This window comes from Pithys albifrons, chromosome 13, assembly GCF_047495875.1.
Source record: "Pithys albifrons albifrons isolate INPA30051 chromosome 13, PitAlb_v1, whole genome shotgun sequence".
In the NCBI taxonomy this organism is placed as follows: Eukaryota; Metazoa; Chordata; class Aves; order Passeriformes; family Thamnophilidae; genus Pithys; species Pithys albifrons.
The window spans coordinates 15,364,403-15,390,064 of NC_092470.1; the positions used below are offsets into that span (position 1 = coordinate 15,364,403).

At 43.3% G+C, this 25,662-nt stretch overlaps 1 protein-coding gene across 1 annotated transcript in view; it reads left to right on the top strand.

Moving 5' to 3' along the window:
* The first annotated feature begins 22,765 nt into the window (after positions 1-22,765).
* The window catches only part of SLCO3A1 (solute carrier organic anion transporter family member 3A1), a 135,436-nt gene continuing 132,539 nt past the window's right edge, over positions 22,766-25,662 (top strand). Inside the window, exon 1 of the mRNA XM_071568446.1 lies at positions 22,766-23,152. Coding sequence (XP_071424547.1) covers positions 22,976-23,152 — 177 coding nt within the window. The 5' untranslated portion in view covers positions 22,766-22,975. The remainder of the gene's footprint in view (positions 23,153-25,662) is intronic.

Sequence of the window (25,662 nt, forward strand, 5' to 3'; positions counted from 1 at the left end):
AGCCTATTACTTGTGCAACCTGGCACTTAGGAAGAACTTCAGTGGTTTTTTTTCTTGCGATGAGGGAAAAAGGGAAAAAAAATAAAAGGTACTGCTGCTTGGCCAAAGTTTTGTGGTGGAGGAAATTGGCTCCAACCATCCGTAGCTCAGGGTGAAAGCTGGCTTTCTCCTTCCCGATGAGCTAATGTTTTCACACGTTAGGCTATAAAATTGTTATGTGGAGTATTAGGGCTTCTGGTTTCTCACTGTGAATGACACATAAGGGCACCTTCTTGCCATGGTAACGAGCCAAAAAACATGATGTTATAGCTAGAGAATGTACAGAAGTAAAGCTGTGGCAGAAACAGCAAAGGTGGATGGAAAAAGTTTGCTCATCAGGGAATCTTACTGAGATACCTGGTAAGGGGAGCAGGAAAAAAAAGACAAAGTGAGCAATGTTTCCTGTTCCCTGAAGAGAACATGTCAGGATCTGGGGCTTCTGTAGATGTTGGAGTAGATGCAAAGTGAGGCTGGCGTTGCTGACTTTGTCTTTTTTCTTGAGGTGTTTTTTTTTTAATACACTGCCTTTTACACTTATAAAACCTCCCATCTATTATCCTTCCTTACTTACTGAATTTCTCTATTTCTCAAGCAGTTGCTTCAACCCCATCCTCCTTAAGGTACACTCTCCTGAGCCATAAATACCCCTGTTAACCCATTCTGAGAACAAACTCCTCTTGCACTTAATGAGCACTTGGACCAAACTAGGACTTATTTGAGGTTCAGATCTCTGAGCAAGACTTCAGCCCAGGTTGCTGCTTTTATTTTTACTATTAAGTAAAACTAATCTCCAGTGCTTCCAACTGAGAAGTGACTGCCCTAGCCAAGAGTTTTAATACTTCCCAAAGGCCTCTTGCAGTTGAACCAGGCTGGCTAACAACCCTATAGATTCTGCACAAGCTTTTAAGCATCTGCTCTAAGAGCCCCATTTTAGCCCTTCAAGTTTGGCCTTACACGTGCTATTTTTGGCTTGTGCTGGTGACTGACATGTTGTCCTGCTGACAATGTGTTACTTCACATCCTGGAAACACTGCAGGCTGTGAGCTACAGGACTCTTGGTTTGGGAAAAACACAGGTTTCTTCTGTAAATCTCCATAGTCTGAGTGTGTCCTAGCAAGATTCACTTAACAAGGACAAGAGGAGAAAGAAACAAAATGGTTACTGAAAAGCACTTATACATAGTAAATAAAACAGTGGCATAACTCACAGAATTTGATCATCTGGAATCTCAAATATTGGTGTAGAAGAGGGGTATTTATAGATAGGGGCTGCTCCAGCCCTGTTTAAAAATACTTGCAGAAGTTAGAGGGAGAACTCATATTACTGTGTAGGCTGGAAATGGTCAACCTACAGTGTAATGTTTGCACTTCTCTGGAAATCTTTGGGATTTCAAGCAGCTTGAGGCAAAGTACAATCACACACACGGTGCCTGCCATGTGTTCAACCCTCTCCACTCAGGAGGACAACTGCCAGGATTTGTGTACCATGTGTGAGTATGTGTTTGGGTAAAGCATTACTGGAAAGGGAACTCATGCAAACTTCTCTTTGCTGAGGTCACCTGAAAATTTCCACACACAGCCCTAACACTGTAGTTGTTTTATAACTCAAGCCCAAATGATGTTGCCATAGACTTTTTAACCTTTGTGACTGTTCCTTCCTTTCCAGAGAGGGAGGGTATTTTACAATACTTTACTAGCTCAAAATCTATGCATCAAAAGTACAAACATCTACTGTAGCTATTTCAGGTTCCCATGTAGGTGAATCCAACCTAGAGCACACAACACCTGCAGCAACGTTGTAGAGATTGTGCCATATTTTGTCTAAATAGTTCCTATTTCCTCAGGCACATGCAGTGATAAAGTGCTCAGAGTGTTAGAAGGACAGTGGAGCTTGACACAGGTTTCACTGATTCAATGGATAATAATCCTTCCTCCGGCAACGCACATAGTCTTGGCAGTGCCCAAAATGTCTCTGTGAACACTGAGGAGGTGCCAGCTGCTGAAATGGTGGGAGGCTGAATTCAGCCTGAAGAATGAGGAGGATCATTTCTGGTTGTGGCTGCAAAAGAAAAAGGGGCTAAAGGAGATGGGCAGGAAGATCCCTCCAGTTATGTGTGTTTTCCCTGAGTTGATCCCTGTGGATACATTTATTCTGATTTCTCTGAATTTAGCATTTGTTTGCTAGCTTTTTAAAAGTATTATTACTATTTTCTGTTTGCTTCTTGTTGAGTTTCTGAAGGTTCCCAAGATCATTCTGTCTGCGTATCCTTATATCTACATGCCTCTCCCTAACCTGACCCCAAACTATCTCCAGGTTAGATGGGGCTTTGAGCAACCTGGTCTTCTGGAAAGTGTCCCTGCCCATGGCAAGGGAGTTGGAATGAGATGGTCTTTAAGGTCCCTTCAAACCCAAACTATTCTATGATTCTATTGAAAATTTGGGTCAAATTCTGCCAGATGTCAGCTAAATCCAAATTTCAGCTGAAGAAAAGGTACAACCATGGTTTTAATATTTATTAGAGCACTAGGAATTTTGCTTAGAAAAGAGACACCAATAGACTGAAGCAGAGTTCAAACCTCCCAAAATGCTACCAAATCCAACCGCTTAGCACAGTGTTATAGAAAGCCAAGCTCCAGTTTACAGTGTTTGACTTTATTTAAAAATGCACCTCCCCATCCATCTGATCTGCCAGTGAAGATGAATTTGAGGAGCTACAGCAGAGCACACAACAGTGCTTTCGGTACATCTTGTTATGCTGCAGCAGAAAATTCCAAAATGAAGCCTGAAGACTTCATGTATCACTGAACACTGATTTTGCCTTTCACTGAAGGTACAGAAGAAGCTATAAAGACTTCTATAAACTCTGAGGAGAGTCCCTGCACAGTTGTTTGCAGACACTGTGTCCCCAGATGATTAACAAACAGTCATAATGGGTCTGTATTCGAGCACAACACTGCTGAAGTTAATATCCATAGCCTTCCCTGTTCGAGCAAGGCATTTTTCTAGGTGTTTGAAAATGGGCTGGTTAATCATCAAAAATGGAGTCATTCAGGCGAGAGGTACTTCAGAGATGAGCCAGTGGAAAGAAAAAAGGCTCCTCTGTGTTGCTAAAGGTGACAGATCTGACAACATTTTGTTTCTTCTGGAAGACAGAGATGCTTCATTTGGGTTGACATAAGGGTGTTTGGTCATGTGAGATTGTGCAGACTACTTTATGGATACAGACAGAAAGGTGCCTTTTTATTCCATATTTTTAATGGTCACATTTTACAAGACAATATCTGTGGAAAATAAGAAACATTGCATAAGGAACTCTAACAATTAACCAGAATTCTTGCACCAACAGTATCTTCCCCTCTCATTAGACCCAGTTTGGATTTTCCACACTTGATTTGGCTTTCTGCCAGTGTGAGCACTGTCCCAACATCTTTTCCTTTCAACCTTTTCAAATAAAATTGCAAGAAAGAAATTTCTGTCAAAGAGCATTGACTGGCTGGAGAACTGATGTAGGTTGCTGTTTATGAAATGCTGCAAAGATGTAGAATGTTTCAGGAATGCTGCTTGTTCTGAATGAGGACCAGAACAGGTGGGGATGCACACACAGGATGCCGGTACTGCTCTGGGAGCAGAAAGGGTCTGTTTGGGTTACACAGAAGGCAGCAAACAGGGCTGAGGTGCAGTGAATTGAAGTGAAGGGCCCATGGACAACGTGGTGAGACATTTGGGAGAGCAGAACTGCTGTCAGCCCTCACTCTAGATTTTAATGCATTTGCTACAGTGAGGAGGCTAACACTTTCTCTTTTGTGCTAACTTTGGTTTATTGCAGTGCACGTCCTCCCCCTCTCATTCTTGAGCATCTGCTGAGGTCACATCTTCTCCTCTGCTCCCCCTGCCTCCGCATTTCAGGGATGAACACACGTTGTTACTTACCCTTACAGCACCCAGCACACACCCAGCCTCTCCTCCAGGACTGGGATACATGGCATTGCTGTAAGAGAGGGACTTAGACTGGGGACAAGGACACTGTCAATTCCAGCACAAACGGATAGCTAAAGAAGCATCCACACTGTGCATGCTGAAAGGTTTAAACTGTGCCCAGGCAGAAAGGCCAGCTCAGGAAACCATAACGCTGCACTGTGACAGCTTGGGGAGGCACAGGCTTCTTTGCTCAGCACAGCAACGTGGCTTTACTGACACTGGGCTTACCTCAGCACATCCATAAGGGGATGGAGAAGTGGGATCAAGAACTTTCCACACTTGCTGTGCTACACTCTATTTTGTCTTCCAAATTCAGGATGAAGGGACAGAAAAAAAGTGGGAGCCACAAGATATTGCATGTCCAATATAACAACTGTCAGTATTTTTTTCTCTGCTACAGGTCCTGGTCTGGTGGACATTGGGCCACCAGCCTTTCCTTGCTGCTTCATTTCAGATGCTTTGTATATGCCACTCAAATTCCTTCCAGTACGTGCTTTGGCAACCATGCAACAGGTTTTCTGTGTTGGTGCAGGCACTGCAGCTTCAGCTCAGGGACAACAGCATGATTTCTATCCTGCACATCATTGTCTGGCTTGTAGTTGTCATGATCTATATATACCACCAAGAGACAGGGAGTTGGCATGCTGGTGAATCCTGCTCTAAGAGCAAAGTGAGCAGGTAAAATCTCTTCACTGGAAAATTCTCACTAGATAAAATCTAAATTAAATCCTTTCCTAAGAACTAAGTATCCCCTGCTATTCAGCTTAACTCTTACCTTGAGTAGGTATCTTACATATTCTCTATCCAGGGAATATCTACTAATAAGGTCTGAGCACACTCATGCAATTTGTTTTAAACCTAACTAACACTAACTTACCCCTGCAGGACTACACTTTAATTACTATAACCTTGCTCCTACTTCTGGCGGATATACTACTGGCCTGTCTTCCAGTTTGGGGCCTTCTTTGCAGATGGGGCAGGTTCTGGGATCTGGGGAAGTGGAGGTCATCCATGAAAGAGAGGGAGAGGAGAAAGAAATGGTCAAACAAGTTAGTATATGTCTCCAGTCTATCAGCCCCAGAATTTCCAAAAGAATGGAATAAAGAAGACAAAACAGAATTGAAACCTCAGGATTTAGGGGGTTCAGGGAAGGATCCAGCCGACTTATTCTCCACAAGAAAATTTCCCTAAAAAATAGCAATTCAGATGGAGTGAGGCAATGAATGTGGGCTGACTTGGGCTAACAATAAAGCCTAGAAAAAGTGAGTGGAACAGTTTTTACGTCCTAACTTTCATGTCCACATTTTTAAAACAACATATTTCAGTGCAGGCATGCCAGTTGCAGGGATATCTTTTAAAGCTGAAAAGATTTGACTCTTCGTGCTGAGACAGGAATTTTTACTGAAAAATTGACCTAGAACTGATTTTTTTAAAAAGAGAAAAGTTTATAATGGTAAATAATCCAAAGCTGAAGAAAATTATTTTTTTGAAATATCAATTTTCACTTCCTCAAAACTGATTTTCTCCAACACTCTTATTTTCTATTTCTGCCATTAAATCCCACAGTCAGGGTTTTACTGTGCTTCAGCCCTTCAGGCCGTGCTGTTCTGACTCCTCAGCACTCCAAGGGCCTTGCAGGAATTAAGTGCATCTCACAAAAGGACACATTTCTAGGGTGAAGGTTTAATTTGATTTTGGACTGTGTGACTATGAGTGGATGAAAAAGCAAACAAGAATTTCCTCATGCCTTTCCACCAGTTCTGCTAATCAGAGCTCCAAGAGTAAATGAGTAGATTTGCTCGGTTTTGGGTGGGAAATGAATTGAAGCCATCCTCTACCCACCAAATGTCCAGCCAACAGTAATTTAGCCAGCCAGGAAAGAAGGAAAACTGTGATGTGCTGCTGGTCCAGGGCAGCCATATGCTGTTATCCTCCCCACATAGGAAAGCAATGCTGTGAAAGTTCAGATCAGGAGGGACTCTATGGCACCACAGTTGTGTAAGAAAACCTTTATAGTGAACATGACGGTGTTTCTGGGTTTAGACAGATGGGTTGGTCATGGCTTTCTGGTGCAGCATATTCAGTTTACCCTTTGTTGAACACACACAGAGCTGCAGTGAGCTTCTTCAGCAACTCATATCTCACGGTCTTTCTCCTTCCCCACTTCTAGGGAATCCTTCAGTATTCCTTCCATATGGGACCTGTCCAGTGGTAGCCCCCCAATATCTCCTCATGGATCACAGCAAAAGATCCCCAGAGCCTGCCTTCTGCTGTCAGTTCTGCAGTCGCATGCACAGGTAAGGGGAATTCCATGAGGAATTCTTTCCTAAAACTAGGAAGGGATATTGTTGCTATCCCAGTCAGTTTCCTCACAACACCCATCTGAAGGAGGTCAATACCTTTTCTTAACAGAGATGGGTAAGCTGGGTTGAGATAGACGTCTCAGAGGCACATCCAGAGTGGGCTGTCCTGCTGCATGGGATGCAGAGATGTGACTTCCAAAGCAATGTACCCCCATCCATGCTGCCATGCCCCAGCCCACCTTGGGAACCAGCTTGGACAGCACTTCCTTGGGGACCCCCATCAATGCACTCCTGTCTGGTGTTCACATTCCCTTAGAGAGTGAGCAGCGCAGCTACAAGCACTGACCGAATTTCCTGCTGTCTTTTAGTCTTCTTTGTCAGCAAAACTGTACTTCTGTCCTGGGAATACCCCAGTGATGCATAGCTTCTGCTGATGAGCTAGGATTAGAAGGACTTTATATAAGGCTGTTTGATTAAGTGGCTATTATCAACTAAAAACTTGGTGCTTCCCATTAAGTACTCTCAAATGCATGTCCTCATTTTACTTATTCAGTGCTTGCATTATGCTTTGGAAGAGGCAGCCTGGCCTTTTTGCCTCATCCAGGCCCTTTTGCCAACACTAATAAGATGCCCTGCCTTGTTCAGTGATAGTTTAAGAAATGTAATGCTCTGATGGTGCCTTTCCTTAACGGTGTTCCTCTAAAATCAGCACATCACCCTGTAGTTTACCGTGCAAATTAGCCCAGCCCCTCTGAACTTTCTGCTCCCCGCCAGCTCCTTCAGCGACACTCCCCCAAGGCAGTTCTCTCCTTCCAGCAGATCAAAGCCTGTACAACTAACAAAGAGATAAAACAATAACACTCTCACCTTTTGTCTTTGTTTCTATTGCTGTGCCAGTGCAGTTTGATTTGCTCTTTTGCAGCATCTGTGCTCAGGCTTCCCATAATAGTCCAATATACTTTTCATGATCCATGTTCAATTTATATACACATTCGACTTTAATCCTTCTGTCCAGATCAGTTATTTCATACTTTTGTACATCAAATTGCTTTCACCATCTGTTGGCCCAGTTGCCCTACATAAGCCAAACCCTCTGAAGGTATAATTGCAATATTGTTCATTATTTGCTCATTCTCTTTCCTTCCAATATGCATAATGACTGCAAAATGAAGAAATAATTTAAATCTAATTTAAATTCCCTTCATGTTTTTTTACACTGTGCTGATCAAAATAGCAACTAAGGTCTTCAAAAGAAGAAGCTATCCATCTCAGAAGAACCTTGATGCCCTTGGATTGCTATCTGTGAAAACAAGTGAGTTTTTGTAGGACTGGAGCACTGTGTACCAGCATTTCACTAAGCTGATGGCAAATGCTATCACCACATCAGCACACTGTTAAATCATTGCACAGAAGAATTCCAATCTGGTTAATTAGGATCTGATTTTATACTGTCACTTCCATGAAACAAATGTACTCAAAACATAATTTTTTTTCTTATCTATTTTCATCTCTATTTCAGCCAAAGCTTGTTGTTCTAGGGCTGTGCACTATGCATCGTGCTTGGGCAGTTTTTCAAGCATCTACAGAGAAAGCTTGTAAGCACCAACCCTCTTCCCCAGGGATAACTATTCCATGAGTTTTGATTTAATTTCTCCTACAGCCAGGAGGCCACCCACCCACAGAGCTCCAGTTCTGCCTGACCTGCTTCATTTCTGCCTCAGCATTACTAGCAGGGGCACGGAGGGGCAAGATTCATAGTTTAGTTCAGACCTGGGTTTGCATTTACCTTTAGGACTTACAGTGGGGAGGAAACTGCTGCAGAGGTGGGGGAAGTACCTCTGCCCTGCACCAGAGGCACACGCTCCACTGCGATACATTCCACCAGAACGCAGCTCCTGGAGAAGCAACTTCGGCGGAGATAAATAAGACATGTAATTTCTTGTCAGGCTGTTGCATTTCCCACCGCTCGTTTTAACAATTACACTCTGTGACTTTTTTTATTAAACAACTGAAAAGAATAGATTCTTGTAACCCAGAAAGAAAAATTGCCTGGAGAAATGAAACATACCCAGACTTAATTTTCTCTCTTGTGCTTTTTGAGGTGTTTGCCATAAATGTGTTTTCAGTACAGCACTCAGTAATAAGATCTGTGGTTTTGGCACTTCTTTACCACACTCCCCTTCTCAGCAGCCAATTTTGTTACAACCAAACCCAGACAGAATAAAAAAGGATCTATCTAAGTGTGGCACAACTTTCTCCTCCTGAAGTCAATGGAAACACTGCCACAGATTACAACAGGAATCACCAGAATCCCATAATTATTTTATATGCAGCTTTCTCCAAATCTTATTTTTAAAGCAATTAATAAAAGGAGTGGTTGCCCTTTAGTGAGCAATATCCCAGCAGGAATTGTAATCAATGCTTCTTCCGAGTGCTTCTTTGCACTGACATCTGTACCAATTAGCGTCTTCTACTACAGAAAGGTTACAGAAACACAATTTTATTTCTTCTTATTTATTATTTTTCAGACAGGGCCAAGTTTTAGGAGCATGGCTGGACTTTAAAGCTTCAATATTAGAAGTGCTCTTGTAAGGAAACAGGCTGTGCTTAAAACTGACCTGGAAAACAGATGCTAAAACAGCACTTCTCTTTGCTTTCTAGACCAGAAGCTTGCACATAAAGCACACTCCGGTACTTATGACTGCAACTTCAATGCTTCTTTAGACAGTGATGCTTCTGAACTCAAGACCAACCTGTTGTAAACAGATAATAAGCTCAATCTGAAATTCTATTTGTTTGCTCAACTGTGGCACCTTTCAAATGAAAATAAAACGTAGAAGAAAAAAATTGAACTGACTTTGAAAGCTGAATAGAGAAGGATAGAACTGTAAAAAATAGATAGTGAGACATCAACCTGCCCTCTAGAAACATCTCTGTTTAATTTCAATTCAACAAGATGTAACACGGTATCACGGTGACAGAGATTATTGAAATTGCTGTTTTAACACCACCTGGCAATTAAGTACCATGATGCCAACTCGCTCATCCCCCCACCTTGCACCATGGGGATGGGGAGGAGAACTAAAAAAAGGTAAAGCTCATGGGTTGAGATAAGAAGAGTTTAATAATTGAAATAAAGTAAAATATACTAATAATAGTATTTATAATAATAACAATAATAATTACAATTGTAATGAAAATGAGAGAGAGAGGAATAAAAGCCAAGAGAAACAAGTGATGGACAATACAGCTGCTCACCACCCACTGATGCCCAGCCTGTGCTCAAGCAGCAGTTGGTGGCACCCAGACACCTCCCCCCAGTTTATATACTGAGCATGATATCCTGTGATATGGAATATCCCTTTGGCCAGTTCAGGTCAGCTTTCCTGGCCATGCTCACTCTCAGCTTCTTGTGCACCTGTTCATTGGCAGAGCATGGGAAATGGAAAAGTTCTTGATTTAGAGGAAGCACTACTGAGCAAAAATTAAAACCTCAATGTGTTATCAAGCAATGTTATTCCCATACCAAATCATATGGCTACTAAGGAGAAAAGTCACAGAATCACAGTTGAAATCAGGACACTGACAGTGATGGATTTGCGTGTTTTGGTGCTGAGCACATGTTAAAAATGGGGAAGACTGGGGAAGGGAGGAAGGCTGGGGAGAATGAGGGCTTTTGTTCCACACGATTTTCAAGTCATTAAAATGTATCTAGCTATACCAACAGTATTTGTCTCGTGAGGGACAGAAATACAATACTCTTGAAACAGCTTCAACAGTTTTGTTTTCATTTTGTTGTTGTTGTTGTTGTTTTCATTTGGTTTGGTTTGATTTTTGTTTGGGTTGGGTTTTTTTTTGTTTTTGTTTTTTTAAGGCAGAGTGACCAAAATCTTCCCCAGAACAGCTATTTCTGTTGGAATTGGTGCCTGGCAGAGCAGGTCCCTCATGGCTGGGGCAGGATGGCTCCAGACCTTCAGAGAGGAGACTGGTGCTCCATAAATTGAGGACACTGATAACATTGAAAGAAGACTTGAAGGAATAATTGCTCATTTTTGCCACCGCTACAGAGTTTCAGGGTAATTTTTAAGCCAACATCTAGGTTACGAGCATGAAAATATGGCACTCCAGACTCACAGCCATCTGAATGTGGCTGACGGTGAATGCTCATTTCCATCATTTCTCACCAGGGTGAGTATTGATTTCATTTCTCACACTACCCTAGTCACTTGACCAAGCTGCAATCCAATATTTAATGTGTTAGTCACACTGGCTTGTGGGGACTTGTGGTCTGTAGTCTATCATATGCTGACCTTTATGACTGGCATAGTCTTAATAATGACAGAAAATGCTGATATAGAGGTATTCACATCATTATTTCTAGCACTAGGCAATAGGATCATTGAAGGAGTAGTAAGGCATGAGTAGAGTGGCATTTACTGTTCCCTGTTGGATGAATGTAGTGATTTGTTGTACAGTTTAATGGTATTTTTTAAGAACAAGGACAAAACCTTGGCTGGAGAGGCAGCTGAAAGGAGGTAAATGCTCTGTTTTAGGTGTAGGAGTGCTCAGAATAGAGGCATCAAGGCTGAAATGCTTCACATTAACTGCATGCATAGCTTTTCCCAGCATCCTCGTTCCATTCCAAAAGCAGTGAGCAGAGAGTTTGTGTCTCCAAATAAGGGATGAACCAGTGATATTCTGAAGTTCTGTAAAACCCCTGTGTTTGTTATGCTCAAGATGGAACATGCTCAAATACTCTGCCAGCACATTAAAAATGACCAGGAGAGGCCAGCCCACAGGGAGTTTGCAATATAAGCAGTTGACCTACGAGCTAGAAGGTCTCTGCTCCCATGAGAATCCCTAATAGCACAAAATATTTTTCATTGAGACCGGTCTCACCCCTCAATATCCTTCCCATTCCCTGCAAGAAATAAAGAGATCAATATTTTTCCATTCTAATTTTGCCATTTGCTAGCTTTCCTTGCAATCTTTGAATCTTTCCACCTTCCAAATTGTCTTTCCTTTCTATAAACTTTATCACCTGTCCAAACCATTGTCCAGTTATTGCATGAGCTGTATTAACATCCCCTGTAAGAGTAAGAAGCTGTGATTGATAGTGAGATTCTCCCCACTGTGAAGGGTTAACTTGAACCTTACATGCTACTCAAACTCCCAGTTTGACCCTCAGTGAAAACTAATAGCTTGTATCTGTTTAATATTCCTTTCCAGTACATTGTCAAATCTTTTCATCTGTTTTTAAATGGATCAGTGGTTTTCATCTTCACTGTTTCCTCATTCCTTTTTTAGGTTTTATTAATTCTTTGTTGTTTGTGGGCGTTTTTAAGATCATAGAAGAAAGTCCTTTTGCTCATCGCTTTTAATTTTTATTTCATAAGTTTCATATAAAGTTGGAGGTAAAGGACACACTAGGGTCTATGTTGTCTTCCTCCAGCTAATAAAGTGGACCACATCTATGCATTTTATAAGCTGTATTACAGACATGGCAGTGCCGTTATTTGCAGATAATCAAAACATGCCAGTTGGGCACAGACTTTCTAAACACATGTATCAGTCTTACTTGTCATGCAAGTCATAAATTTAAACTGATGCATCTGTTACAACCATTGGTGCTCGAGATGGAAAAGATCCATAGGGAGGCTTTCAGCTTTCCATTTAGTGCTAAAGTGGAACTGAACTCTATCAGATGTATTATTATTGTCATTATTATTTAATATCCCCCTCTGCCTCCTCTGTGCATTAGCCACTTAACAGAAAACATGAGTATAGATCTTGTCTCAGATTGCCTGCCATCCGAGTGACATACTGATGTCCAAGGGACACTAAAACACGTATTGCAAAGAGAACAGCCAGGATCCTCCTGCTATGGCTGCACAGGTTGCTACGAGAGGTGTTCCAGCTCACTGGTGGACATAGAGGGATTTGGGGTTTAGTTTTGCTGCTGAAGTATAAATATGATGGTACAGCCATGAGATTTTTAGAACGGCATGATGGTGAATTAATTCAAGAAGTGCATGTGAGAACTTCATTAGGACAGACACCAAAGTGTACTAGAAAGAAAGATGTATAATGAAACATATTGCTGATTAACAGAGAGAAGATAAAGTGACCAAACTGCTGCTGTAAGTCCCATCTTTCAGACTGGGTTCTCATGCTCTGCAAGCACTGGACAGTATGTAAGCCTTGCATGCCTCAAGCTTGCATTAGTCATGCTTCCAAGCTCCAGAACTTTTTATTTCAGCAGAGCTCATGACAACTTCAGCTTGAAGTCTGTTCCTGTGCTGCTTCTGCAGGCCCCACATGCCTGGCTTGGAAAAAAATCCTCCCTTAACTACACCCTGCAGGCTACAGAACTGCAGAGATACTGAGTTTCCAAGAAAATCCTGTGCACATCAACCTTGGGCAAAAGAAGGGGACATTTTTTATGCTTCCAGGTGACCCCTGGAGCACAGTGATGGTCACATTCATCACCCAGATGAGCCTTCCTCAGAAAAACATATTCTGAATGTGTTCAGACCTTAATGAGTTATCTACGAACTATCAAATATTTCACATTCCATATGGAGCATCTGAGTTTCCTAAATGACACCATCAGCTGGAGTGACTGCAAACGTCGTAAATAATTCCCTCAGTTTAATGAGTTACAGTATGAGGAAAGGCTCTTTCCTCATCTACCAGGTAATGAGTCACAGCTTCACTTCATGTGGATCAGCTGACACTTGATTTACTGTGAGGGCTACCTGTATTAAAACTAATCAGAGGCTATCGAGGAAACCCAAACAGATCCAACCTTCCACAATTTAATCTCCCCACAAATAAAATCTACTCATAAATCAGAGCCAGCATGTAAATGTGTCCCTCTAATGCTTCTATTAGGAAACCTAAAACCACAAAAAGCCCAGTAGAATCTGAAAACCATGGTAATGTCGGCAGTATCAGACTAATTCATAAGACACAAGGAGATTCTACCTCTACAGCTGGATAATTAGTCAAGATGGAAAAAGCAATTTGACAGAAATGCTGATGTCTCAGTTTTCATTTTGAAACTTAAAATGGACATATTATTACATTTTTATTGAACTTTCCAGATAAACACAGAGAAAATGATAGATAAAAGGTATTAAAATCATCATTATTGTTTTTACTTACTGAAAGGGGAATTCTGATAGAAAAATGAAGTAAACAAAACATACTGCTTTTAGTAAAAAATTACATTAAAAGCTGAGTTTCACAACAATACAGGTATTTGTTACAGGTGAAGCATCTCTCCTGATCAGGTCTGGTAATGAGCTACTCTCAAGCAAACAACAGCATTAGTTCATGGACAGGTTCAGCTTGATGGAGAAAAGGCATGTTGATAAAATGGAATTACTGTGGTGACAATCACTCTCCTGAATGATTATTATCATATTGTGTTGTCCAGGTGGTAAAACAAGATCCATGTAGAGGAGAGTGGAGACTGAGACTTGTACTCCAGAACTCCAGTCCACAAAGGATAAGTTTGGCACTGCTGCAATTTATGTAAGTCAAAAAGTTGAATACTAACAAATTTTTTTTGTGAAGACCTTGATTCTCTTTTCCTTAGCAGTGCTGCACTCCAGAGTGGCATTTTTTCACTGCTGCAAACAGAGAAAGAATCAAGATACTTCTCATCAAAAGATTAATGATGAATGCCCACGTGAAGGAAGTTATGTTAAGTACACCGGTTGTCTTAAGGTGTTGTGCTCCATTTTGCTTCAGTGTGATGTGCACAGACTATTAATAACAGTAAATGATTGCATTTGGGACAAAAATTCAAGGAAATATTTTATAACAAAATCTGCATTCAAGCTGGATATCAACTTTCACATACTGTTCATAAATCACTGAAGAGACATTTATGATTGATTTACAGGCTGTAGATATATAAAAGTAATAGTTGCCTTCAGAACAACTGTCCTTCATCCTAATTATGCAGCCAAACATATCCTTAGTAATTGATAGGTAGGATGTTCTCAGAAAAGAGACTTTGAAAGTCAGAAAGGGAGCTAAGGTATAGGTGCAAAGCTGGACACTGGATGGTAGTTTCAAGTGTTTGTTTTTAGGCAACAGGAAATAGTTCCCATTCTTGTGGTGTCAATATTAGTTGTGATGCCTTTGGCACCAGATCCCACTGAGATAGAAAATAGAAATTGTGGCTCTTCCTCCATGAAAAATAACTGCTGCAGGTCACTTTCCCCAAACAGCAAACATTCATGTGAGAGCTTACAGGATATTTCCTGTAACCCAATTATTTTCTTTTTAAAATAGCAATGAAAAGTGGAGCAGGAATGTAACTTTGTTAAGAACCTGTCAGGCTTTTCCTCTCCTTGTTGCTCCATTTTCTCCATGCTTATTGAACACACTAGAATTAGCATCAGGCAAGGCTGTGTTGAGAAGTATCAAGATAACAAGCTCACAAATCTCCTTTAATGACACCTTCCTCTCCCACACCCTGACGTTTTTTACAGGAGAGTTGTTGTGTTACTGTCAACCAAAATATGGGCTCTGTTTGCTTCACAGTAAGTAAGTGGACATTTTTTCCCTGATGGCCTTGCTTATTTCAAGGTCAATTAGAGCAACTCTGCTGCCTTACCAAGGGACTATCAAATGCCTTGGTTTTATTCTTCGACCTTCCATTGTATTGCCTTGTTTTCATATCAGAGGTCAGGCCAAGAGCAAGTGAATTCCCTTTATCTTTCACTGACTTTGCTAAGTTCCAGCAAGGTCAACAACTCCTCTCTCCCCTGCATTCCTCTGTCCTGCATTTTATCATTACTTCAGAGATATTAGACTCCTTCATACCAACAAACACTGTAAGAATCCTTCCTAAGGGGATTGGCCTCTCTGACCTTAAGGATGAAAAAGATGCAGCAACACTCTGGTGCTCTTTGGATAAAGTTTGCCTGCAGATCCAGAGGAATCCTCAGCAAGGTCATCAGTCCACTGTAGTGACTTCAGTAAAGGCTTCTCTTTCACTTAAGTCTTTATACCAGATGACCATTGCCTTAAATATCAGTTTTTATACTCAGACATTACTTACTATGGTTACAGACATTTCAGTTTCACATGCTTTCATAGACGTGCAGTAATTCAGGGATTCTGTTAATTCTAAACCAGTAACACAAAATAAACCACTAAAATACCAGCAAAATATGGTTTTTTAAAAAATCAGCTCCATTCTTTAAGTTTCTACTTGCTTCCATTACTCTGTGTTGCAAACCTTTGAGGACCAAATGCTGTCAAGAAGGCTGAAACTTAATTACAACAGCCTCTTACAACAGACTATAAGACAGAAGAAAAACATTTAATTTTGTAAAAAATTCTCACTATATACTCATACTGCTGCCAGTTTTGAAAGGCACATTGTTAGTTATTAATATGAAACCAAAAGATTACTACTCAGCTCAGGGTTATGTGTCCAGTCAAAAAGATTGTGACTGACCTTATGGTACCTGAAGACATCTGTATAGCTAAGGTGACAAAAGAGTGTTCTTTTACATCAAGATCACTCAACTGAAATTACATAAGTATATAAAGTAACACCCAACAATACTGTCAGCTGCTCCTAAGATGACCCTATTGAATTGAACTGGGGTCATGCATCAATTGAAGGGGTGAGAGAATTCAGTTCTGGCCAAAAAAAGAGGCAATAAAAAGTTTGGTTCATGGCAGCTGGGTTTTTTTTGAGAAGTTGTTCCACAATATCACAATGTTATCAGTACAGTTCAGTTCTCTCCTTTTTTGTCTGTACTGTCCTACTTTGTGTTTGCTAATTGTCTTGATTCTTTCATGGACAGCATAGGCCACTATTTTAATTGTCCTTGGATCAGTATTCAAACTCTTCTTTCAACATCTTTTAGCCTGAGAGTCATAACACTCTCCACAGTGGGACATGGCAGGACTTTCAACTCTGACTACAATGTGTCTTAGAGAGACCCTACTACTACAAATTCAGAGCAAAATCACACTGGAAAGTCTCGTCCATTGGGAAGAACCAGCTAATCCAGCGAAGCCCCAGGCCAGGTTTTTACCACTCTGAGATCGTAATAAAATCTTTTCTGCAGATACGACAGTGATTTTAATAAACTCAGGAACTAGCATCATGAGACAGATACATGCTGCACAAAATGTCTAGAGGAAAAATGACTGCATTAAATAAAGCAAGCACAAATGTTAGATTGAGAGCATTCATGCCAAACTGCAAGATCCACAGAGAATGTACTCATGGACAGTAAATAAAAGGCTCCAGGGGAAGTCAGCCTGTGCACCCAAGGCTGGATTTCAAGATGCCATCGAGTATCTCTGTAAACAACTTCTTTATTAAGGGGACAGTTTGATTTACAAATATCAGGTCCATCAAATTATTATCCAGCAAGTACCATCACAGCACAACTCTTCAGTGTCTGGCTGGAACTCCACTTGCTTACAAAGTGCTTATAGTTCCCTTGGTACAAAGCACTTCACAAACTTTCATATAAAAGCTCTGCTGCATTTTGCTATTAGAGGAAGTTACTTACAAGGTGGAAGCAAATAGAAGGAACAAAATTGTGTCCAGCTATCACAAAAAAAATCCAAGCAATGAATTTTGGGTTGACCCACTAAGACTAGTGCTCAGAGTTGGGCAGAAACGTCCATGTGACACCAGCAACTGCAACTGTGTGAGAGCTTGGTGCAACTTCCTACACAAAAGATGTCACCATCACTCCTTGTGCTACCCCACCACCTGGAAGATGAATTCTTACTGACTCCAGGGAACATTGCCTTCTGCTGCATCATCAGCCATGGATGGGTCTGGCCAAGAATATTTTTCATAGTGTGACAGTGACAGGAAAGCAGAACATTTGTAATAAGGTGTTACTACCATGAGTAAGTATCTTATTTGTTTCATAAATGCACTTCTATTTGTGAAATATAAACAGATGACATTGTCTTTTTGACTGACTAAATAGAATTATCTCCTAGAATTAGAGCTTCAAGGTCTCATCCTCACAACAAAGAAATTAAATATTTTTATTGTATATTGACTTACAGTTTGGACATTCATTGCTTCATGAGGTGCTGATTAACAGTCAGGAAAGCAGCAGTCCATTGTCCAGTAATTTACTTTTCATTTTCTGATTCTGCAAATTAACTTTCCTACTAAATGAGGCGTTAGGCTGATGTCAATATTTGCAGGTAGTCCACAATTATACCGTGTTTGCTAAATCACATTGCTTTAATTCAAAAGTCGTTCTGATTTCCATTTAGACCATGATCCTGCTGGGTGCTTAGTTCTGCTGTAAAAGTGTTGCATGCCCTCAGGTCTCATGGAGTCAATGGCACTAGAGATTACTCAGCTGCCTTCAGATCTGAGTCTCATTTATTTGGGAAAACCATAATTACAGGTTAGAAGCCAGGTTCATGCAATGTGGATTGCAGACAAGACACCCAGTTCTTGCATTTAAGAATCTCCTCTCTTTTTAACTCTTTTCATAGATGGAGATTTCAAGGTGAACCTTCACCTCTTGTTAAACTAATGTTTCTTAATTTTCTGCAGTTTTTAGCTTCAGTGAGGTGTTCTCCATCCTTTCATCATCTGGAGGAAGGAACAACTATCTAATCAGCTTGTCTGAAGGAAATGCCTTTTAAATGAGTCCAAGTCTCCAGCAGGACTCAAAATAGCAAGGCAGTAAAGTCAGAAGTGTTTATAGAAAGAAATTGCTTTAAAACTGTTAGCGTTGTGGTATCTTGGAAATGACAGCTGCTGATACATCCACAAGCTGTCCCAGTCTCAGCTCTCTTGAATGCTGTACCCCCTTGGCTGATGGGCACACTTACACCCCCATTCTACACCAGTAGATGAATAAAATCCTTTCCTGCCACCTCCCTCCTGTACCAGCTGATCTGCAGGGTTTTGCACCAGAGAATCAGAAAACAGAATTTCAAAGCCATCCCAAGGAAAAGCCTCTTGGCTAAAGTCCTGGTATTTCTTATTTAGTTACATTTTCTTCTTTATGCTTTGAACACATCTGAAGTTATTCCTTATTTTCTTAATTGTAAGCCTTCCCCAAGACAAATGCACCAAGTAGGACCAGTCAGGGGTGCAGCTCTGGTGCCAAGGAGACATGATTTATGTTACATGCAAATCTATTTTGGCAGCACATGAGCTTTCCTTTCATCCAAATGACTTAAGGCAAATGAAAACTGGCCTCAACATGGATACACTGCCCTGGAAAGAAACCCAAATGGGTGTAGTCTGAGAGTGGTATCTGAGACAGCTGTGCCTCATTTTTAACTTCACTGGTGGGATTTTGAATGGAGCAGAATGCAAAACTCTCAGGAACCCCATTTTCCAGTACCTCATGCTGCACTCTGACATATTCACAGCCAGGTGAAAGTATCTACTCTGCCAGACCAAGGGGCAGCACAAGCGTCAACCCAGCAGACCGAGGCGAGCATGCCCCAAAGGCAGCTCTCACGATGATGTTCCTCAGTCACTCTTGCAATTATATCAGATTACCAGTGATTTACAGCTAGGCTGGCACCCAGGGCCACGGGGCAGCAGAGCAACCCCAACGCTGCACTGCACAAACACCTGCCATAAAACCATAGCCATGGGGAAGGGTGAGGGTGCAGACACTTGGGTGAGTATCAAACTCTAACAGCTGCTCCTGACCTACAGCAGTGCAAAGGAGAATGATGAAGAACAGTTGTCCTGCAGAAAATATCCAGAGCAGTTTTGGGGACAGAAGTCAATAGTTACAGTTGCAGCACTGCTTTTGTTCCTTGGGGTTTTTTTATATACACCACAGGACGGATAGGTCTCCTGTGAGAACACCATCTTCTCTTAGCAACTATCCCTGGTTTTCTCTGCTGCAACCTCAGCAGGAATAGGTACACTGGGTTCCCATCACTCCTCCAGTGAGGCTGTACTGGATGAGGCACACATTAGCCCTCTGGAGTGTAAAAACATGTCTGGACGGTTTGGGAATATGATTCCAATGGCAATTGTAGAGATGCCTAATGATACAGCTCAGCTGCTTGCTTTGGCACATTTCACAGAAGTGGTTTCCACCAGCTCTGCTGAAGGAAAATCATCCTCTCCTCTTCCTCCTCCTGTTACCAACACTGCTGATGGTTAAGCTTAGATTTTCAGTCGGAACTTTTGCCCCTTAAGGTGTAAGATACCAGTCAAGTACTTCCCGAAGGTCCTCACCCTTCACAACTCTCCCTCAGTTCTTCTGTGCCATAAGCCCTATATATCACCGGCAAGGACTCTAGATATGGATCTAAAAATGTATGCATGTCTAGTATCAAAACATGATTACATAGCTAATTTTCAGTAATATTAACCATAAACAGGAGGGGGGAAAGGAACTAAAGTAGAAATTGCTTAGTGACAGATCATGAAAACTCCAGCTGCTAAGGTTACCCAGAGGTGAATGTTGACAGAAGCCCACAGGTACTCAGCAAGGAGATGTCCAGAGACAAGATGTAATGAGATGGTCTCAGGGGAGCAGACTCATTTAAGATTGTAGTGTCCAAGCTTATCTAGGGCAGCACACTGCCTCCCAGCTACAAATATTAGAATGTTAGAGTGTTCATGAAAACCTGACAAGGTATCTGCAAGATATTTAATGCAAATTACTCTGTGTGTGTGGGGGGGGGGGAAGTTGTTAATGCTTGCTTTGGTTGGAGAAATAGCCAAGAATTGTGTTGGCAAAACTACTGAGCCCTGAGGAAAAGGGACTATTCTAGCTATAAAGCCGTTTTTCATTCTGGGCTAATGATAATCCAAGGACATTAGTATTCCACACATTAGTAGTTAAAGCTGCGTCAATTTAGGCCAGAAAAGCTGTTTGGGTATAGCAATAATTAACTATTAAATCCAAACAGGTCACTTGTCCATCCCTGAAGCACTCTACCGAGATCCCTCAGGAATGTGGTATGTTGAAAGGCAAAACTCAGGGCTACCAACGTACTTGAGTGGAGATGCAGGACCCTCATTCTTTCTTGCTGCAGAGCAATCCAGGAAGAATTTTTCTAGGGGAAGTAAGTATACAACATAAAGAAGAGCAAAAAAGCCAGGCATTCTGTCTCTTCTGGACAGAAATTGAACTGATAATTGTATTCTGCTGCAATAAACTAAGCAACCAGATGTTTCAGATAATTAGTATTAGAGTCAAATTTTTCTAGCAGCTGCTTTCCTTGTGAAAGACAAGCAGTTTATCAGCCTGGACAAATTCTTCTAACAGGATGTCTAAGACGTGATCAAGGCAAAAGATGGCATTTCCATATATATTATAAAAATACTACATTATTCAAAGCTTTAAAACATAGACTTGAATATTAGTGACTGCAGTGGCATGTGCAGAAGTTTACTTCTGCCTCCAGATACACATTTGGGGAGTTATATGAGTTTTCAGAGCTCTGCTGCCTTTAGCATCGAACTTAGAGCAAGCAAAACTTGACTGGAAAGACCACCATGCCCCAAAAGGTGGGTTGTTATTTTTTTCAGGATATTTTATGACTTCCCCTACCATAACTCTGTTGAGCTTGTCCATCCTGTTTATAACACACTGCAGCATCCACCTGGAGCAAAGCATCTGTCTAGCCACACTAATTGAATTAATCTGCAAATCTGCCCATCTAGACATAAGAGACCTTGCTAGCCAGCTTCCTAACTTCAGGACTTTTATAGCAGAGGTCCCAAATAAGCATTTTAGGAAGGAGATGAACAGTTCTGTTGTCTAAAGAGATTTCCAGAAAAATTAGCTTTTTTGAGTTTCTTTGGTGGAAGAACCAGTTTTCCCTGGATGAAAAACAAACACCCTATGAATTGGCAGAAACCTGTATGGAACAGCCTGTTTTTCATGGCCTCATGCAAAAACGTTTGCATTTGAGGCCTCAAGTAGCTTCTAACATGCATCTTGTGAAGCTTGCAATGTCTGAAGGACTGATCTGTATCTCATTAAAATGAAGACCACTCAGCTATAAGCATCAGACTGTTCTCCCCACTAATTGTTCAGTAAGGATGCCTCAGGCCGTCAATGTTGGAGACTGTGTCCCTGGGGCAGATGGGACTACAGACACCTGCTGATGTGGCCCAGACCTGCTGGAAAAGCTGTGGCAAGCCAAAGTACAGCATAGGATAAACTGTTGGCAGCTGAGGAGCAAAGGGCAGCAACTGAGCGGGCCAGGTCTCTCCCTTTTCTTTCTATCAATGGTTTGCAGTTCTGCTGGGGCAATGTGCACCAGCTGGTCTGGGTAAAGATTCATCAACCTGGGTGGAGACTGCTCAGGAGTAATTTTCAGCATCTATTTACTGAAGTTGCTCCCATAAAACTAGGCCAAAATGAAAAGCCCCCAAGCGATGAGAGTATTTTGGGAGGAGAAACTCAAAAAGAGTGCAGGAAGGAAAAAAAAAGGGCTCATTTAAAATGTCAGTTGTTGACTTCCTGATGATGACTGGCTTATGCCTTGAAAAATTATAATGTTCTTAAGTTCTGTTTTCATAGGTGACTTCTGAGGTGTTCAGAAGGTGGCTCAACCACCTTTGAAAATGAAATTTAGGACTCAAATTATGAATTATTTATGGAAAATATTACCAGTGTTTCCACAGGAAACTGTTCTCAAAGAAAACTCTCAAAGGCCACGGGCATCCCAGTACTAAATGGATCATGGAATTAAACTTTCACATAACTGGAACTTTAATAACACATGGAAGTCAGACAGCAGCCCCCAGTGTGGATACAGAAATGAGTTGAAAAAGAGCACTCAAGGAGTGAAACAGATCAGGTTTTGCTATTACGCCAACAAGGAATGTGATCTGTAATAGTAGAAGCGAAGATTAGTGGTTTTTAACAGGAGATATCGCTTGAAATTAGAACTCGAGGCAGGGGTGACCACAAAGGGCACGTGGCTGGGACACTAAGGACAGGCAAGGCTGGCCCACATGGCAGCAGGACGCGACGCATGACACCTTCTGCCGCTCCTTGTTTGTGACCATTTAATTTTTGTGCACACACACCCCCTTTCCCCTTCTAAAGGGACACCTAGAACTGTATGAAATTAGGGCGCCCGGGGAGTGAGTGGCACCTGGACGGAGGTGCCGGAGAGGCCACTGCGGGGGCACATCCTGCCCTGAACCCGCGTGAAGGGCTCCCACTCGCAGCCCCGCGCGGGAGCATCGCGGCTCCCTCCGCTCGCGGGTGCGGATTCGGGGGGCAGTCGGGGTTGCGGGGGACTCGCTGCGGTCGCTCCCCCCGCGGCGACAAGAACCGGCAGATCCCGGGACGGGGCCGCCCCGCCCGCCGCCGCCGCGGAGCCTCCGCCAGCTCCATCCCTATCCCCATCCCCGCGCGTTCCCCGCCCCTCGCCAGCGGGGGCGCGGATCCGGCCTGCGCGGGGCGGCGGAGAGAGGGAGCGCGGCCGGGCGAGGGGAGGAGAGAAGCGAAGAGGCGGCGGCGGAGGCGGCGGCGAGCTGGCCATGGCAGCAGCAGCCCGCGGGCGGAGAGGCAGCCGCCGCGGGCTGCCGCTGTGATTGGCACCCCGAGGAGAAGGAGGAGGAGGAGGAAGGCGCGGAGCAGCCGCGGGGCCCGCCATCCCGCGACGGCGGAGCGGCGTTGCCCGGGAGGATGCCGGGGAAGCGGGGCTCGGCGGGCGGCGGCGGCGGCGGCAGCGAGCTCCCGGGGGCCGGCGCGCCGCGGCAGCGCAGGCGGCGGAGGAAGGTCTCCTGCTTCTCCAGCATCCAGCTCTTCCTGGTGTCCGAGTGCGCCCTGATGCTGGCCCAGGGCACGGTGGGAGCCTACCTGGTGAGTGGGGCCGGCCCGCAGCCCCCCGCCCCGGCGAGGCTGAGCCGCGGGCGTGGGTGCGCCGCGGAGCTCGGGGGAAGTTTCGCCGGGGCGGCTCAGCGGGCAGCCCCCGAGCCCGTGGGGGTCACGGCAACCCGGCGTTTGGCGGCTGAAATGACTCAGCAGTGCCGAGGGGTCACGCACCCGCTGCCTCCCAACTTCTGCGGCCGGTCCCCGGGACTCCCGAGCGCCCGGAGCGCGGCCGTGCCGGCGGGCGGGCTGGCACCGCTGCGGGCTTCCCGGCCGCCCGGCACTCGGGTCCGGTGCCAGCCTTCCCGCTTCGCACTGAATAAATATCAAGAAATTCTAGCGGGGCATTTACTTCGTGCCTCCCGCGTTCCTCGGTTTTGCTCATCTTCCCAAGTGATGCAGAGGTGCTGAGCGCAGCAGCCCCGCCAGTCCCGGTGCTGGGGGAACAGATCAGCCAAAATAAGACTTCAGCGCTAAATCTGCATAGTGAGATATGGTGTCAGAGGCAGAAGTATAGTAGAAGAGTTGGGAAGGTGTCCATACGGCTGTGCTTATGCCTTGGAGTGTATAGCCTGTGGAAATGTTCTGCTTCCAGCAAATGTAAGTGTATAGTCGATTTAAATTTCTCAAAATAGCTTGCTGGATTTGAGAATTAGAGTTTCCATGGAAAAGAAATGTATTCATAATCTCTGAGGCTTTTTGAGGCCATACACATAATATATTCTACAGTAAGATCTCTGCATTCTGTACTTGTATTCAGTATTTAGCATTGCTCCTCTCACATGCTCAAACTACTTATGCAAATTTGTACTGAACGTGATCCATAATTTTTCAAGGTAGTGACTAAACTAACCATGGTTAATATTTTCCCTTGAGAATATGAAATGGGAATTAGAATTCATCTCCATATAATAAAACATGAGTTTGGAACATACATGTAGTTCCAAAGGACACTACATCAGATGACATAAATTTAGCAGTTCTATACCCTACATGAGTACAGGTGGGTATAACCTAATTTGTAGTAGACTGACAGGAACATGCCTCTTTTATTTTATATGAGTAACACCTTAGTTAGTAAATACATTGTTTCCGATGAGCTGCTTGTAAAATGAGCTGTCAGTGTGAATGAGTGTGGGATAATCCCTCCTCAAAGTAATAGCCAAGGAAGAGCCCACGGGTGATGTCACCCAGTGGGCACCAGTGTGCTGGAAATGTATGGATCTACTAGAGAACTGTGTGTTGGCACACTTGACTACAGTGTATGCGTGTAGGATCAGTCCCTAGTGTAGCATTTTCCTCAAACTCCTTTGCATTGCTCCCTCCTCACCAGTTTAGCATTTCTTTTCCCGGTTTCCCCAGCTCTTGGGGCGTGCTTTGTACCGCGGTAGAGCACTCACTCCCTCACTTCTTTGTAGCGTTTTACACACCCCAGCCCCACCGACTGGAAATGACCACTTGCCATTGTGATGCCTGTGGTCCTCCCTCCTCCGAGGGGTGAAACTCGACCGAGGTGCTGCTGTCTCTATTTTCAGCCGTTCTCCAGGTCTGTATCCTGAGCAGCATGACAGCAGGACCCCGTGGCCAGCCGGATCCGCGGGCAGTAACAGACAACTGGTCAGTGGAGGGGGGAGAAGAAAAGCAAATTAAACTCAAAACAATCTCCAGCATGCATAACCAGTGGCCCAGCTGCAGTGGGCGAGTGTTCCTCTGTTCCCTGTACAATTTATCTGCTGTCATTGCAAATACCATGCAGCTCTTCATACAATGAACAGATGCAAATGTCGAATTATCTTTGGAGGGTAAATCTGTGCTTAAAGCGACCCTGGCCAGTGCTGTGCTTACAGGTGCTGCACAAGAGTGAGAGCAGGAGCAGGAAGGATGCTTGGTGGAAAGCATGGAAGACCTAATCATTTTTGCAGACCGAATGTCCTGTGGGGCTGAGTGCTGTTCTCAGGTGTTGTCATGGGGTGAAATCAGTGGAGGCACTGCAGAGTTGCCCAGGTGTAACTGCAAGTGGATATTCATTTACTCAGGCTCCTGGGATGAGTGGGGATTGGCAGTGGTGTGCCAGGCGGTTCCCCAAGGGACAAATTAGCAGGCAAGACAAAGCAGCGAGCAAACAGAAAGACAGACAAATAGGGAGATGCTGCATAGGACAGGCACAGTGTGTAGTTCTGGGCAGTTGAATAAACTACTAATTTTAGCCTGTCAGAAGTGAGGGAGTACTGTATCGATACTTCTGCTTTCCTTGGCCACATTTGTGACTTTCCCTAGTTATTTGTAACTCAGGAAGAGAAACCTTTTTTCGCCTTATACGGTGACAAGTTGGTTTCCTCAGTTTTTGTCTGCCTTGTTCTGCACTGGGAGACCATGAGGGCAAAAACTCAGCTTGTTAAGAAAACAGGGCAGAGGGGGGCTTGGCTTCTCAGGAGTGATTGAAGAGCTCAGTTTGGATTTGACTTGGCTTTCATGTCAGTACATTTAGAAGTGGATATTGT